This window comes from Ceratotherium simum, chromosome 7, assembly GCF_057802395.1.
Source record: "Ceratotherium simum simum isolate JZ-2026a chromosome 7, ASM5780239v1, whole genome shotgun sequence".
NCBI lineage: Eukaryota > Metazoa > Chordata > Mammalia > Perissodactyla > Rhinocerotidae > Ceratotherium > Ceratotherium simum.
In genome coordinates, this window is record NC_141906.1 from 6,963,764 (window position 1) to 6,981,130 (window position 17,367).

Sequence of the window (17,367 nt, forward strand, 5' to 3'; positions counted from 1 at the left end):
TATTAAAGAATCTTCAGAAGTATCCTTTGTGGCATTTAAAATTTTCTTCTAGAATCATTTCTATATTCATTTAAATCAGTCGTAATTACTTTTCATCATTTTATAATACAAAAACACAGGGGTCAAATTGATCTTGGAAGCTGTGAGAAATTGATGACTTTGCCAAGCACACAATTTTCTCATTCCTGATTTTCAAATCACAGATTCCTAGACTATATTTCAAATGACATTTCTTTTCAAAGCTCATATAATAATAAATAATAACACCCATGGTGAAGTTCAGATATATATTCAAAACTGGTAAAAAATGTAGGAGTCTTGACGTGTTAATCCACCGGGATAAACCAGGTGACTTCTCATCCGTTGCTGCTGGGAAAATTGGTTTCCATCTCACCTGCAGGTTGTCTTTAATTCCATCAAGTTCTCTTGATGTCTTTGTCAGCTGATGGAGGATAGTGCTTCGCTCCTTAAAGACGTCTTTCAGCTGCTTCTCGAGCTCTTCATAGCCCTGTCTAACACAGAAAGAAAAGGCATGAGAGCCTCCGCAGATGCCTCCACTTGGCTTCAGTCACCTTAGTCATAATCACAAGCCCTTGCATTTAAAGCAAAATCCAGTTTAATGGAAACCTTAATTACTAGGATGTTTTGTTTTCATTCTTTCATCTAAAAGGGGAAAATTGAAAAATGAAACAGTTTTATAACAAAGGTTTCATTTTGCATTGAGGACTATCCAGGCTACAGAGAGGTTCCAGAACAATACTTCTTCTACATGTATAACATATTTTATCAGGTACCTCTTGGAAAATAGATATTTTCTGTGCCATCACCAAAATTTTTCCAAGGTCCTTGATGTTTTACAGCAAGAGATATGATTTGAAGCAATGTATCTCAGAGACATAGACAGGATCTGACATTGGGGGAATAAACTTGGGGGTAGAGCCAGCCCTGGTGGTCTAGGGGTTAAGATTCAGCCCCCTCACCACTGCGGCCTGGGTTCATGTTCTAGTCAGGGAACCACACCACCTGTCTGTCAGTTGTCACACTGTGGTGGCTGCATGTTGCTGTGATGCTGAAAGCTATGTCACCAAGATTTCAAATACCAGCAGTGTCACCCACGGTGGACAGGTTTCAGTGGAGCTTCCAGACTAAGACAGACTAGGAAGAAGGACCTGGCCACCCACTCCCGAAAAAATTGGCCATGAAAAGCCTATGAATAGCAGCAGAGCATAGTCTGATATAGCGCTGGAAGAGAAGAGGATGGCGCCAAAGGACCAGGCAGGGTTCCACTCTGCTGTCCACTCGGGCACTAGGAATTGGAATCAGCTCGACGGCACTAAGAACCAAAAGAGCCAGAACAGAATGTAGGGGTCTTGCTTCATCCATAGTTTGTAGAGAAAGAAGCCCGTGGAAAAGGCGCCCCTTTCCATGTATGTCTAAGAATCACTATTGCTAATTGGAAGAAGCAAAATGTCTATGAAAATCAGTCAATAAATATAGCAATTACAGTGAAATTTGAACAGACTTGTTAACAATTACCGTGAAAGAAAAACTTATTTATCTCAGTATCATACACATATACATACATATTATTTCCATTTTTCTCATATGGTCTTTGCAAGAAGATAAGATAGGCATAGTAATTCTCATTTTGCAAATATAAAAGAATTGGGCTCAGAAAGATTAAGTTACTACCCTAAGATTCTATTTAAGGAATGAATGAGCAAGTAGTATGTGTGTGGATGTTTGTGTGTGTTATGGCCAGTGTGTGTGTGTAGCAGGGGTTGTAGTCAAGAAAACAGATAATTGCCAGTGCAGCCTAGAACTGTAACCGATATGGGAAGCTTAAAAGGTTTAATTAGAGCCCATAGGAGAGCTGCTAATCCAGGGAAGACTTCCTGGAAAAAGTAATGTAAAATACATAAGATGTGCTTTGAAAGGTAAGTATAAATTAGCTATATGAGAAGGGAAAGCATGTGTAAATACTAATGAAAATGAGCTTACTGAATTAAAAAAAAAGACGTGCATAAATATGAGAAGTCTGGAGTCCTAATTGGGCGGTGGGAGATGTGCTGCTGACACGAGGATGTGGAAAGCACGAGTAGAAGCATGCAGGACATGTGAATGGTTAGGAGTTTGTTCTGAAAACAAGAGGGAAGTGATTGAAAGGTTTTACACAGAGGGATGTGGTCAGATTTATGTTTTGGAAAGATTTCCCCAGCTAAAAACTGGTGAGTGAATTGGAGGAGGCAAAAATCTGGAGAAAGGAAGGCTATTAAGGAAGTTACCATGGGAACAATCCAGGGAAAAGATGATGGGGGTCTAAATTAGATTAGAAGCAGTGGAAACAGGGAAGCTTGGGTTGATTTCAGCAAACATGCAAAATTGAATCAATAATATATATATATATTTTAATTTCTTTTGTCTGTATGTGTGTTATGAGGAAAGATTGGGAGGGCGTTAGTTGTTAATGATGCCATGTTTCTGGCTTAGACAACTGTTGGACGCAGCCCTTCGCCGAGAGATAACTCATAGGATGAACAGTTTTTAGCGAAAGTTGGTTAAGTTCAATTTTAAACTTGTAGGAAAATGGTTCAAACTCTCTTATCTTCAGTTTCTTTATCTGTAAAATGCAATACTAACACTGACCTCACTTAGATTATTATGTGTTAAATAGAACAATTTATGTAAATCTTCAAACCCATAGTAGGTACTTAATCTAAAATATATATAAAATTTCTGTTACTGAGAAATGTGATGAGTTTTAAGTCTTTTTGTAGAATTATAAAGGAACCAGACCAACCAATGGCCTTAGTGATGATTAATAAATGTGTGCCTTCTACGATAGGTTTCTATTACACTTTGTTTTTCCTCATTTTTTAAGTGTAGGTCTTTAACACTCTTCACATTCTTCTTGTCTAAAGGAAACCAGAATGCTCCACCGCTACGAACCTCAATGTTATCTCCCTGGCCTTGAGATTTTCACTGATGAACAGTAATCAGCCAGTAATCAGACAGTTATTAATGTCCAGGTTTCCTTTCTGTCTCACTAGCAAAGTCAAACAATGAGTGGCAAGGCACATTTTCATCTACTTATAATGATACAGCTTTACCTCATGCCCTGATTTGTTTCTCCTGAATGTTTGCGACAGTAAACACATCTCCAAAATTATCTTAAGTGACCATAATAGATCACACTGTTAGATAACATATATTGACAATGTATTGCACAAAAGGTGGTATCATACATATTTACTCTCTAAGCCTCAGAAGAATTCTATCTGATAAGCACTAGTCTTCACCCCATTTTACACTGGAAGACATTGAGTCACAGGGATAGTCCAGCAGTCCCCCCTTATCCATGGGGTATACGTTCCAAGACCCCCAGTGGATGCCTGAAACCATGGATAGTATCGAACCCTATACATACTATGTTTTTTCCTACACATGCGTACGTATGATAAAGTTTCATTTATAAATCAGGCACAATAAGAGATTAGCAACAATAATTAATAATCAAGGTGGCTTTGAAGCCACTATTAAGTAAAATAAGGGTTACTTGAACACAAGCACTGGGATACTGTGACAGTGGATCTGAGAACCAGGACGGGCAGGATGGAGCAGAGCAGCCCGAGATTTCATCAAGCTGCTCAGAACGGCATGCAACTTAAAACTTATGAATTGTTTATTTCTGGAATTTTCCATTTAATATTTACAGACTGTGGTTGACTGCCGGTAACTGAAATCTCAAAACTGCAGATAAGAGGGGACTACTGTAAATTCCAAGAACATGTTTCTATTGAGAAAGTGCCATATCAGTCAGCATCCAGAGTGCGATGTCTTAGCCCTTACGCTGTGAGAACATACTGACTTGGCTAAAGTGTACCTCAGTTAAATTCTCACTGTGCCTGTCACAGAACTTACAATATATCACTTCTTCCTTCGTTGTTAAACACATAAGTTTTCTATATTGGATTTATTTGCCATTTATTATTTTCCATTATATAAAATGATGAATAGCATTTCCTTTTTTATTTTTTATAATCATCTTTTAATTTCATTATCATATTTAGCCTTCAAATAAGTTTATGAGGGAAGAAGAATCAATTTAAATCCCTCTATTTTCTAGTAAATACACTGAGAACCATAAAGAGGATATAATTTATCAAGAAAACATAGCCAAAAGTGTTAATTAACAGCACCACTCTAGAATCAACCATTCGAAATCCTTATAATAGGGGAGACTGGGTTACTCTGTAGAAGTAAACTTAACGGACACATTGGTTAGCATTTTATCAGATTTTCTTGCATTTACAAATGAGTGCATATTTATCTTCCAACATGTTATTTTTTCCCATAAAATAATATATAAATCATATCTTTACATATATATATGATCCTCCTATAATCATGTTCTGCAACTGTCTTGTATGTCTTGGAGCTCTTTCCATGTCCATACATATGAAAATTCATTATATATCTACTTTAATATATTTTACCACAGGACATTTAGGGTGTTTTCAATTTTTCTTTCTCTCTTAAAAATTAATGAAATCCATATATGTGGGTACAAATATATTGTCCTGAAAATTTCTGTGACATATGTTCCTAGAAGTGGAAATATTTCACTCCAAAGTTAACATGTTAATTTTGATAGGTGCTAGTAAATTGCTTTCCCATAAGCTATTCTAACCTATACTTCTATTATCAGTGTGTTCTGATATTCTTCTCAACACATTCACCTGAACTGGAAATTGTCTCTCTCTTTTATTTAATATTTATCAGTAAATGTATGAGTGGAAAATGATACCTTCTTTCCGGTACAATTTCCATTCACTTCGTTAGAAAGATTATATTTTCATAACTTTAATCACTACTTGTATTTGTTCCTCTATCAATTATCTGTGCATGCCATTTACCCATTTATATTCTGGGTTAGTCATTGCCTTAGTTTGCCGGTGCTGTTGTAACAAGATATCACACAATGGGTGGCTCATCGACCTCATTTTAACCTGATAACTTCTGTAAACACCCATCGCCAAATGATGTTGCATCTCAGGTCCTAGGGGTTAGCACTTCAATATGTGAATTTAGGGGGATACAATTCAACTCATAACAGTTATTTAGTCTGTTGATTTATAGAAGCTCCTGTCCAGTATGGCTTTTAGTTTACTGTCATTATATGGAAAATATTTTACAAATCTGTTATTGATATATATATTTTTTTTTTCAACAAAGCTGGAGGTATCACACTCCCTGATTTCAAATATATTTTTTTAATTTTATTTATTTATTTATTCCCCCAAAGCCCCGGTAGATAGTTGTATGTCATAGCTGCACATCCTTCTAGTTGCTGTATGTGGGACGCAGCCTCAGCATGGCCGGAGAAGCGGTGCGTCGGTGCGCACCCAGGACCGAACCCGGGCCGCAAGCAGCGGAGCATGGGCACTTAACGGCTAAGCCACGGGGCAGGCCCTGTTATTGATATTTAAACTTACCAACTACTCAATGTCTTTTTAATGTATATGTAGATAAATCTTTTCTGGCTCCTGCACAAGTAGATCTTCTCCCTCTCAATATTTTTCTTTAAAAGTTTCTGTAAGTTTATGAAAATATATTAGTTGTTAATTGTTGCTAAGCTACCAATTATCCTGGCACAACCAGGACGATCCTTTCCCCACTGATTCTGAAATGACACTTTTGTGATGTACCAAATGCCATTTTACTCTATGTTTTGAATGCTCTATTCTGATCTATAGATGAATTTATCTGTCTCACATCATGGTTTCATTATTAAAACTGTGTACTACATTTGGATATCTCCTAGATTTGCCCGTCTATTGTTTTTATTTATAGTTTTATTGATAGACTTTATGTATTTGTTTCTTCTCAGTGAATTTTAAAATCAGTTTGTCAATTTCATAAACAACTCCTACAGGGAATTTAACTGAATTGCATTCACATTATAGGTATATTTAAGGAAACAGATAACAATAGGGTGTCTTCCAATCCAGAAAAATAGGGTGTCTCATATCTTATTCCAGTATTTTTATATGATTCAGTAATGCTTTGCAGTTACTTCATAGAGTTCTTACTCATTTTTTGTTAGACTTACTGCAGTTACTGTGCATGGATTTTTCCATTCAATTGTCTAAATAGATATTGCCAGTTTATTTTAAAGCTATTGACACTCTAAGCTGACCTTGATTTCAGATACTTTATTAAACAAACTTATTAGCTGCATTTATTAATCAGTTGATTCATTTGTCTTTTTTAAGTGGACAACAATATTTTCTTTGAATGATACCAACCACCTTTTTTCCTAATAGTTTTAACTTTTATTTCTTTTCATTTGCTAATTGTACTGGCTAAGACCTCCAAAACAATGTTGATAGAGAAAATAATAACAGACCTTCTATCTTGTACCTGGCTTTGAGATAGATATATTAATTATGTTTCATCACTGAGTAAAACATATGTAAATGTTTGCTATAATTTTCAGGTGATACCATTTTTCTCAGGCCATTTTTTAATAAAAATTTTACTGAGTTATAACACTCATGCAGAAAAAAAATGCACAATCCCAAGGGTACCCTCCATGAATTATCACAAAGTAAATATACAAGAAATTTTAAGAATAGAAAATTCACCTTAGAAGCTTTTCTTTGACCTTATGCACTTATTACCTTCACTCTCCTCCCCAAATGATAACCAATATTTTGACTTCTATTACTTTATAATTATTTGCTTATGTTTGAAACTTATACAAATGCAAGCATTGAATATGTCTTCTTTTGTGCTTGATTTGTTTTATACAACATGAAGTTTGTGAAACTCTCTATCGTGTAGAGAAATAGTTAATTTTTATTGCTGCTTAGTATAGCAGTGAATACTTAATACTGCAACATAGCTATTATAGTGTTGATAGACACTTGTGGTATTTTTCCAAATTTTTGACTCTTATGAATACCGCTGCTATAAATGTTTCATATGCCATGTATTTAGTATGTAAATACATGTATGCTGGGCGTATATCTAAGAGTGGAATTGCTCCATCATAGGGCATACCCTTGTTTAACTATAGTAAATATCGCCAAAGAATTTTCCAAATCAGCTGTAGAGCAGGAGAGGTGGAGAGTTCCAACAGTTTCACATTCTTATCGACACTGCTATTGTCAGTATTTTCTTAAAATTTTCTGTTACTCTAGTAGTTGTGTAATAGTATCTCATTTTAGCTATAATTTGCATTTTACTGGTGACTCAAATAGTGAGCAGTTTACAAAAGATGATATTTACATATTAACTTTTCTAAAATGCCTGCTCATGCCTTTTGCCTTTTTTCCACTGGTTTGTCTGTTGCTTATTATTGATACACAGGCAGTATTTGTATGTTTCATACATGAGCTCGCTGTTGGTTAAATGTATTGAAAATCAATTTCCTACTCTGCTGCTTGAATTTTCAACCTCTTAATGATGCTTTGATGAATAGATATTGATAATACAAATATAGACCAAATTATTAATCTTTTATATTAGGAGTTATCCCTTGTGTACTCAGATTAAGAAAGGTAGGCCTACTTACTATGTTGTTTTAGAAGTTTATGTATTAAGTAATTAGTTAAATTATTCATTTAACTTTTCATACTTTAGATCTATAATCCACCTGGAATTGTTTTTATCTGTATTGCATGAGTTAGGGGTCAAAATATATTTATTTTCATACACATATACAACTGACTCAGCACTATTTATTAAACATCTAATTATATCTCAGTATTTTGCAGTTCTAGTTTTTCATAAATTCATTTTCTAAATAAAAAAGTGTCTGTTTCAATATTATTTCATCTGTCAAATTGCTCTATTTGTTTATCCTTTTGTTAATGTAGCTTATGAAATTGTAAAATATAGATATCCAACAGTCTAAAACTTAAGTTTTGTCATTTTCTTCAAGATTCTCTTGCTTCTTCATAGTGCCTTGTATTTCCATATACATTTTGGTTTGTCAATTGCAACAACAACAAAAAAATAACTGTCAATATTATTAAGACTTTTGGGTATTGATGAGGATTGACATTTCAAATATATTGAGTTTTCTACATCATAAACATTTTAATTATTTAAAGATTTAAAAATTTTCTCTCAATATTTTATAGTTTTGTGTGTATAGGTCTTGTACCACTTAGCTTTATTTCTAGAGATTTGAAAAAATTTTTATTTGATTATAAATATTGCTCCTTTTAAGCATTCATTTACAATTGTATACTGCCGGTATATCAAAAATATAAATTTTTTATATGATTTTGCATCAGCAAATTATCACTTCTAAAAAATGACTTGTAGAATCTTTTGTATTTTCTACATGTATAATCATATTGTCTGCAAAATGATAGCTTCTCTGTCTTTTTTTTTCAATCCTTAAGTCCTTTATTTAAGTTCTTTACCTTACTTTGTTATCAATGACTAAGAATCTATTCTGCAATAGAATAGAATTCTATCACCAATTTAATAGAATTGGTGATAGAAACATCCTTTTCTTAACCCAGATTGTAGAGATATAGATATTTTTATTCCAGACCGCAGGGTGAAGAGCTTTCAACACCACAAATATGATGTTTCCTATAGGCTTTTTGTTGTCAACATTTCAATATGTTCAAAATATATATTTTTTACAATCAGATGTAAAAAGTTCCCTTGCATTCCTGGTTTCTTAATCTGTTTTGTTTTATCATGAATGGAATTTGAATGTTATCAAATATTGTGGCTTTTTTTTTTCATTGTGGTATGTGTTATTATTTGCACACAATTCTTTCATTCCACCCTCCCTTTGCCATGTTTCAGATGTATGCAGAACAGAAATCCTCACACAATTCACTGGTTCATGTGACACTCCAATGGAATGTTGGTGGACAGGACACATCAAAGACTTTAAATGTTGTTTGTCTGATTTTGCTTAGCCTCTTGTTCTCCTGCTAATGGCCATGTGAAGAAAATCCCCCAGATAACACCTGCAACTTCAGGCTTCTTCACAAGGAAATCATGTAGAATAAACCTAAATTTCATTCATACTCTGAAGCAGAAACACCCCAGTGACTCTTCAACCTGAGTTTGAAAAATAATGTTTGTTACTGCAAGCCATTAGGCTTTTGGAGTAATTTGTCATATAGCAGGTATCACAGCAAAAACTTGACTCATAAATGCATTTGTTGAGACAATGGCATATATTTTTCTTTTATACTACTAATGTGCTGAATTACATTGATTCATGTGTGCTTAATGATTATGTTAAATCAATCTCTCCTTATTGAAATCAATTCCTTTGTTTATAATGTATAATTCTGTTAGATTTAGTCTGCCAATATTTTGTTTAGGATTTTTACATTTATTCTCATGGGACAAATTCATTTGTAAGTGTCCTTTCTTATCATATCCTTGAAAAGCTTGGTATATGGGTTATGCTTAGTGCATGAGACAAATTGGGACGTGTTCCCTCTTTTCCTATTATCTGAAAGAATTTGTGTAAGATTGGTAATATTTCTTCCCTGAATGGGTAGAATTGACATGTAAAATCATCCAGTCTGGAGCTTCCTTTGTGGGAAGGTATTTATTTACAGATTCAATGCTTTGATAGATATGTAGCTATTCGGATATCCTAATGGTCCCTGTGTCAATATTAGTAAGACACATGATTTTTAGAAATTTGTCCATTTCATTGTCATTCATCTAGTTCACGATTCTGAGTGTCAGCAATTTGGTCTGAGCTCAACTGGGCAGTTCTCCTCTTGGCTTGGCTTGTTCTTGTTTCCGTGATCATTTCCTGGTCAACTAAATGGTTCTGCTTCTGTGGTTGACTTGTTGTCAGCCTGTCAGTGAAGGCAACTAGCCGATATGTCTCTCTTAATTCAGCGAGTTAGCCTGAGCTCGTTCATATTCCAGTTGGTCAGGGTTCTAAGAGAATTAGCAGATGTAGAAGAGTATTTTTCAGATTTAGGCTTGGAATTAGCATGACATCATGTCTGCCATATTATATTGGTCACAAAGAAAGTCACAAGCCCAGGACAGATTCAAAAGGCAGAAGCACTTCTTGATGGGAAAAGCTTGAAAGTCATATTGCAAATGAGCGTATATATGAGGAGAAGAATGATTATGGTCATATTTGCAAATGATCCATTACATAGCTCCTGTTGCTGGGATAACTGCCTGCACTGCAATTCTCAGAAATTGGATCTTTGGGTTCTTGTCGCCTTGTGCATTGGTCGTTTTGGGTGCCTTCAAAAAGATTTTGTTTTTTGACATTTTTTCAGTTTTTCCATTGGCTTCAACATTGTTTGACAAAAAACATGTCCCATTTCATTAAAGTTTTGGGGTCGTTCTATAACTAATTATTTTCTTTAGCTCTCAAAGACAGTAAATTGATCAATTGAATCCCATCTCTTCTCCAACTCTGAATATTTGAATGCTTTTATTTGCAACCACCTAGTTTTACTATCCTAGTTTAAATCCTCATTATCTGAATATTTATAGCGCTACGTTAATTAATTAATTAATTAGCTTTTTTTCCTTCTCCAATCTATTTGACGTCCGCTTTCAAATCAGACTTTCTAAACTTAAAGTTCTATTTGGGTCAACTTACAGTTCAAAATATAGTGGCTCCCCTGGCTATGTCAAGGTCAAGGCCGTCTGCCTTCTGGATTGAAACTGTCTTTATTCTCCTTCTGTTTCCTTTGCACAGATTTCATCTTTTTCATTTTATGTGTCCTGTGTTTAGTTAACTACCAACCAAAGAGAATTTCTTGAAAATATTTAAATGTGTTTTTGTCTGTTTTCATTTGTATGAATTAACTGAAACAAAAATTAAAGTAAATCCCTTGAGTAATCATATATTAAATTCTTCCTAATAGCCAAGATTTTCAAAAACCAACTTGCTCTACATAATCTTACCACGTTTGATTTCACGTGATGAAACCCCCACATGCATCAAGCCAGTCTCTTCAAACCTCATCCTCCTGTCAAGGTTTTCTCTAGTCTCCGTCTCTCTTCAAAGCTTTATGTTGTATTAATAGTATTTTATGTATGTATGTGTCTCACCACAGAATTGAAATCTTTGCACGAATATTGTCTAGTTTTCCTGTTGTCTAGTACAGTGTGTTCTATTGACAATGTTGGACTATACCTGAGCCCTCTGCTCCTGGAAACTATCAATGGTTAAGAAATCACCTCCAGACTTTTAAGTTTTGGGAAATGTCTTACTACAAAGAAGCATCCTTCCCATATGACTTAGATAAGACTCACAGATGACCCCCTGTTTACCCATGACAAAGTCAGACGGAGACTCTCCAAATTCCATTCTTTGTCTCATAAATGTTTAGCTGAACTGCCTGTCCTCACTGACCAAGCTGGACAAAACGACTGCTAACTTCATCTGAGCAAATTATTTTCAGGCTCTCTCCTGCGTCCAGGCCCTTGAAGATTGTCCCATCTTGAGCTTAAACAAGCATTGGGAGCTTAAGCAAGCATTGCAACGTGGACACCACACCACATCTCCCCATCCTAAACAATCCCTTCTGAGAATCAGCTGATGGTAAAGAGGCAGCTCCTGCTCACTTGTTGGATCACACCCCTGTTCACTCCACTTCCCCACCTCCACTTCTTTCTAGCCTTGCGTTACTTCTCTCTATAAAAGAAAGCCCTTTCTGCCTTCACTCGAAGGTGCCTGAAGATGTAATGGACAAAGCAGTCTTATTGCAACAGATTTTTGAATCAACGATTTCTTTAATTCCAGATTGTTTTTATTTGATAGCACATTGTGAAGTGCCTAATAAATGTAGGTTTGCTGCACGAGTTCTCGCTTCTAGCTTTTGCCTGATTTCTTACATCAGCCTGGAGTGCCCTTAGCTCCTCTGTCAATCTAGATCAAAACATTACCTCATCTCACTTCCTCCATGAAATCTCCTCCTAGAGCTATACAGTTCCTTCCTTTTCTGAATTTACATGTCATATATTCCATCTACTTCTTCATCTTATAATTATTAGTTAGTATTTTTTAATGCATGATTGTACAACAGCCTTTATAGAATAATGAGTACTTATAACCATGTACCTCTTCTCTCTTTTTCTCATAATTTTTGCCACATGCAAATGAGGATAACGTATGGCAAAATGAGATAGGAGTAAGGCATTAGGAGAGATCATCTTCAGGTTAAACAATCACGGAAAATTTCATGGAAGAAAAGATATTTGTGTTGGGCCTTGACTGATGTAAAGGGAAAAGGTATTCTAAGCAGAGGGAACAATATAAGTAATGACAATGGATATGCGAAAGTGCTAAGTGCAGGTAAATCGTAAATCAGTAAGTAATATAGTCTAACCTGCATATAGGGTATTCGTTGGGCTATTGGATAAAACCCAAAGAAGTTGGTGAGATTCAAATTAGCAAAACTCTTGAATGCCATGCTCAGGAGTTTTAAATGCTTTCTATAGGAAATTTACTGCTCTGTGAATTACCAACAAAAATATATTTAGGAATATATACAGCCAGATTTCCAACTCAAAAAAAATATTAAAGAAAAAGAAAGATTTAAATTATCCTCCCCCCAGTTTTCAAAGCTATTCCAAAGTGTAGATTTTTACTTATTCATAGGCAAGGAGATTAAGAGTGACTTTTACTTGGTTTGGCCAGCATAATGAATTGGTGACCACACGGAGTTGTATCCTGAGAAGTGCTTTCAATGCCTGCCCTCAGGAACTTCAAGAGAACTATGAAATTCCTCCGAATCTTGACACACAGGGCATAGGATATTTTGTTAAGTGGCACCTGTGTTATCTGAAGCCATTCGTTTCCATTTCTTTGTATCAGACCCCATATTCATGTGACCACCAGGATCACCTGCACAGTATTTTTCTGTCAAGGTCTTCCCACACAAACTAAGAGAATAACCCAAAGCCCACCGTGGGTGTGTGGCAGAATTTGTTCTGAGCCCCTACTTGACGATGTCTAGAAAAGTATCTTTTGCAGAAGCAGGGTCTCTCATACGAACATAGTCAAGAATTGAGGTATTGCAAGCCTTTTGGCAAGATTATTTTAAACTAAAAATATACAACTTTTCTCCCACCAATCCTATACCTGGGAATCTATCCACAGAAATAAAAGTTCCCGCCCTTAAGAACAGAAAATTAAAGCAGCATTAATCATCTATAAATACATGGAAATAAAATAAGAGATCTAAATAAACTACTACGTAGGATTATATTAGTGAGGCCAGAAATTTGAAATGGAACAGGTTAACAGAGGGCAGAGGAGGGTTGCAGACAGAGAGAATTTACAAGGGGGAAGGGAAAACAAACAAGGAAAAGGAAAAAATAGACTGTGATGTCTTTGTATAAAATTGTGTGTGCATAAAGATCACAAGTTGAATTTTCAATAAGAAATCACTCAATTTTTCCAAATAAACACACCCAAGAAGACATATGTTGACTTAGACTTCTCCACCCCACAATCACCCCTCACAGCGATGTAGTCCCGACAGGAATCCCCTGATACTTATACTTACAAAAGAAAATCCTTATTAGAGCAATACTTTTCAGATTCAAAAAAGGAGAAAAAGTAGAGACGTATCACTGTTATGATGCACGTTTTAGCATATTCATTAGATATGGAATTTGAAAGTCAAAATTTGAGTTTCAGACTTTGTCACTAACCAGCTAGTCAGACATTAAGAAAATCATTGTAACTCTATCAGCCTCAGTTTCCATTTCAGTGAAATAATAGATTAAATCTCACAAATTGATAAAATTTAAGAAAATAGCATTAGTTTTGTAGCGTTAGGGCAAATAGAAACTAATAATAATATGCTTAATTTTCCCTGTTGAAAATAAGGGAAAAGACTCTCTCCTTCTTTCTCAGAGCATTTACTTGAGGAAAAGTTGAAGTTCTTTCTCTGTCTCTTTGAAATATATGTAAATCTTCTTAAAAGGTAAATAAGCCACTTGCCAGCTTTAACACCCAGGAATATCTTTCTCCATTGACCTGGGAACCATCTCTTTGAACTGTAATCATGGAGAAAAGAAGTACCCCTCTCTCCTGGTTCCTGTGAGAGGAGAGGAGCCAAACTTTAGCAGGCACCTCCCTCCAAGTTAGAAAATTACCTCTTTTTTTTTTTGACTATGTTTTATTCACATTATTTTTATTATTTTTTATTGAAGTATAATTGACATACAGTGTTATATTAGTTTCCAGTGGACAACATATTGATTCGACATTTGCATACACTGTGAAATGGTCACAATAAGTCTAGTTACCGTCTGTCACTTTATAAAGTTAATTCAATATTATTGACTATATTCCCCATGCTGTACATTACATTCCCTCATTTATTTTGTAACTGGAAGTTTGTACTTCTTCATCCCCTTCACGCATTTTGCCTCTGCCCGAACCCCCTTCCCCTCTAACAACCACCAATCTGTTCTCTGTATCTATGAGTCTGGGTTTTGTTTTGTTTTGTTCGTTTGTTTTGTTTTTCAGAATCCACAGACAAGTGAAATCATGGGGTATTTATCTTTCTCTGTCTGACTTATTTCACTTAGGTTAATACGAAAACTACCTCTTGTCATAAAGATAGGAGAAATTCATTTTTCCTTTGGATAAAGCCAATTAGCTAATGGAGATGGATACCCTAACTACCAAATGAATTTAGGGTGAACTACTTTGACAAATGGTACTGTGGAGTCCTCTTACTTGAGAACTAATTATTGTTTATATTGAGAAACTATCTGTAACAGGTTGTATATGACTGACTATATAAGAGGATGAGATTTCTTTATATCATTGTATACTTCTAGCAGATTGCCTGTGATGCGCATCACATTTTGATTTAATGCTTACTCAGTAATAAAATTGTTTTTTTTCTCTTCTATCTTTGCAGAGATGTTTCTGGGTTGGGAGGAGATTTTGTTTTAAATTATATTTCCCCCAAAGTATTTTCCTCATCTAATTTTTTTAAAATAGAAGAGAGACAATGAGAGAGAGAATTCAATAGTGCTAAAAATTATGCCTGCCATTTATTTAGTAAATGCCTTGAAGGAAGTGTGAGACAAGAAGTATTATGTCTCTTGTAATGTAAGCATTATGCCCTGTGCTGGAGGTGATTTTTTTAAAGAAACAACCTCCTCCCTTCCCAATGACAACGCAGTCCTAAATACAAACATTGAGTGCATCTGATGCTCTGCCAAAGAAATAGCAACCTTTACCAACATTGAGAAAAAAGAAAACACATATCTCTATTGGACTAATTGAGACATACTCTCTGTAAGGAATATTCAGGAAAATTTAGGGGTAATTTTGCCTCACCTCCTGACTTTAGAATTTGTATGCTTATCTCTGCTATGATAGCTCATAAGCAATGGTTCTTAGACTTTTGTGGGTTATCAGCCTCTTTGATACTCATGAAAATATGAACACTCTCCCTAGAAACATTTCCACATACTTATCAATTGTCAAAATTTTATATAGTATTTCACAGGGCACATAAACCTCTTGTAGGAAACAGACACTCACATACCAGTGAAGACATTTGTTCACAAGCTGTAGTCTCCTTGTAGAAAGCCCTGCCATGGAAGTAGAGAGTCATTTGGGGTCTTTAGTTACTTTGTTTTTCCAAATCATCATCAGATATAAGATGATTCTTGGAGTCAGTGATGACTTACACTTAAGACGGGCAAAAATGGTTACACATATTTTGTCAATGCTTGATTCAGAAAGGTGCTCATCTCTGCAGAGTCTAGAAGTTTATGATGTGCAGGGGGAGTTTATCTAAGGAGAAGAGATACTGGTCTCATTTTGCCCAAGGATATTTAAATGGTCATTCAGTGAAAAGGTTTCCCTTACAGTTGCTCCCACTGGAATGTAACAAACGCTGTTTAATGCCCATGGTGACAGAAGTTAACTACTAACTAGCCAGGAAGAAAAAAATATATATATATCACTACACGTTTAAGTATAGATGGAATTCTAGCTTGCCTTTAAAGGGTATGGGGCTATTTTATCTGACTCCCCCGTCACCCTCCAATAAGTATTAGCATTACTTCTTCATTCAGCTGATTAAGCACACTTATTGTGTTCTTTTTTTTTTTTTAACCAGTTTATGAGTTATATCTGAAAGTCAGACATGGCTAAAACATAGTTCCTGCCTTCATGGAGTTCTTAGTCTAAGCTATGATAGACACAAATACATAATTGCAATTATACATGATAAATTTATGCTCTTTATCATTATTAAGTTCAGTAATGGTGAGAGGGTGGGTTGTACTCTTAATGGGTAATTCAAGTAGTAGAAATCCTTTGTGATTAAGGAAATCCATACCAGAGAAAGGATGGCTAGACTACTTTCAAAAAGTAGTAGAAAATTTCAGAAGAGCTTGCTATAGCATTGGCATGGAATGTGAAACCATTAATCACAGAGAAAAATCGCCCTGCCAATACACGATCAATGTGTTAAGTTTTTATTAACTTCATGTATCTATACAGATATACATTTCACTAGGAGTAGAGGAATCCATGGCTTTGCATTCTGTTTGATGCATGAAATGAATCTTCTGTTTGGAGTCTCTGACTAATAGGAGTTATATTGATTTTGCAAGCCTCTTAATGCTGAGTGGTTTCAGATCCCGCCACTCTGCAAAATGTATATAGTCAGAGAGACTAAAGCTGGGGGGAAAAAGGCTATAAGGCTTGCGTGATATCTCTGATGCTACAGAGGAAAAATTCCAGAGGCATGTTCAGAATAGTAAAATCACCACCTTTCATTTATATTAATCTTTTCCTTTCAGGACTTCACAGTGGTTCAGAAATGTCTGATTATCACTTTCACTCAAGAAGCCACAGGCAGAGGCCTGTTAAAATGTTAAATGGGTCTGATCCTGGCAAATAATAATCATAGTTAACTTGGGGGCAAAAAAAAACCCTCCCACCAGAGGAATGAATTTCTATTACTTCCCAAAGTGGGAACATATAACAAGAGGATTGCATCCTGGCTCATGTTTACTTAAACGTCTCCTGTTCTAAGGATCTGATAAACCAGCAGCTGAGAGAGGCAGACACTACAGCAACTATTTATCCACAAGCTTCTCTCCACATACTCACTGCTGGTGAACAGAAAGAACCACTAAATTCCCCCCACAACTCCTAGTCTCTCCCTTCTGACTGCTTTGGAGGCCCACAAATATAAATACGGTTACACTTGCAGAAAGAAGGAAGGTGCAATGGAAGGTTGTGTTCCTATTTATTCCTGTTTTTCAGTAATCAGCTATACCAAATATTTATAATTTAGTGGGACCCCATCAGCAAAGGAGGCTTATATCTAGAAAGAGTTTTCCTAA

General features: G+C 35.4%; 1 protein-coding gene across 3 annotated transcripts in view; it reads right to left on the reverse strand.

Annotated features, from left to right (window-relative positions):
* Positions 1 to 17,367, reverse strand: part of LUZP2 (leucine zipper protein 2) — a 437,390-nt gene that overhangs the window by 233,419 nt on the left and 186,604 nt on the right. For 2 of the 3 annotated variants that reach the window (XM_087433081.1, XM_087433080.1), the window contains exon 2: positions 395 to 512. In XM_087433081.1, coding sequence (XP_087289207.1) covers positions 395 to 512 — 118 coding nt within the window. The remainder of the gene's footprint in view (positions 1 to 394; positions 513 to 17,367) is intronic. The other variant, XM_014783619.2, reaches the window with a different exon arrangement.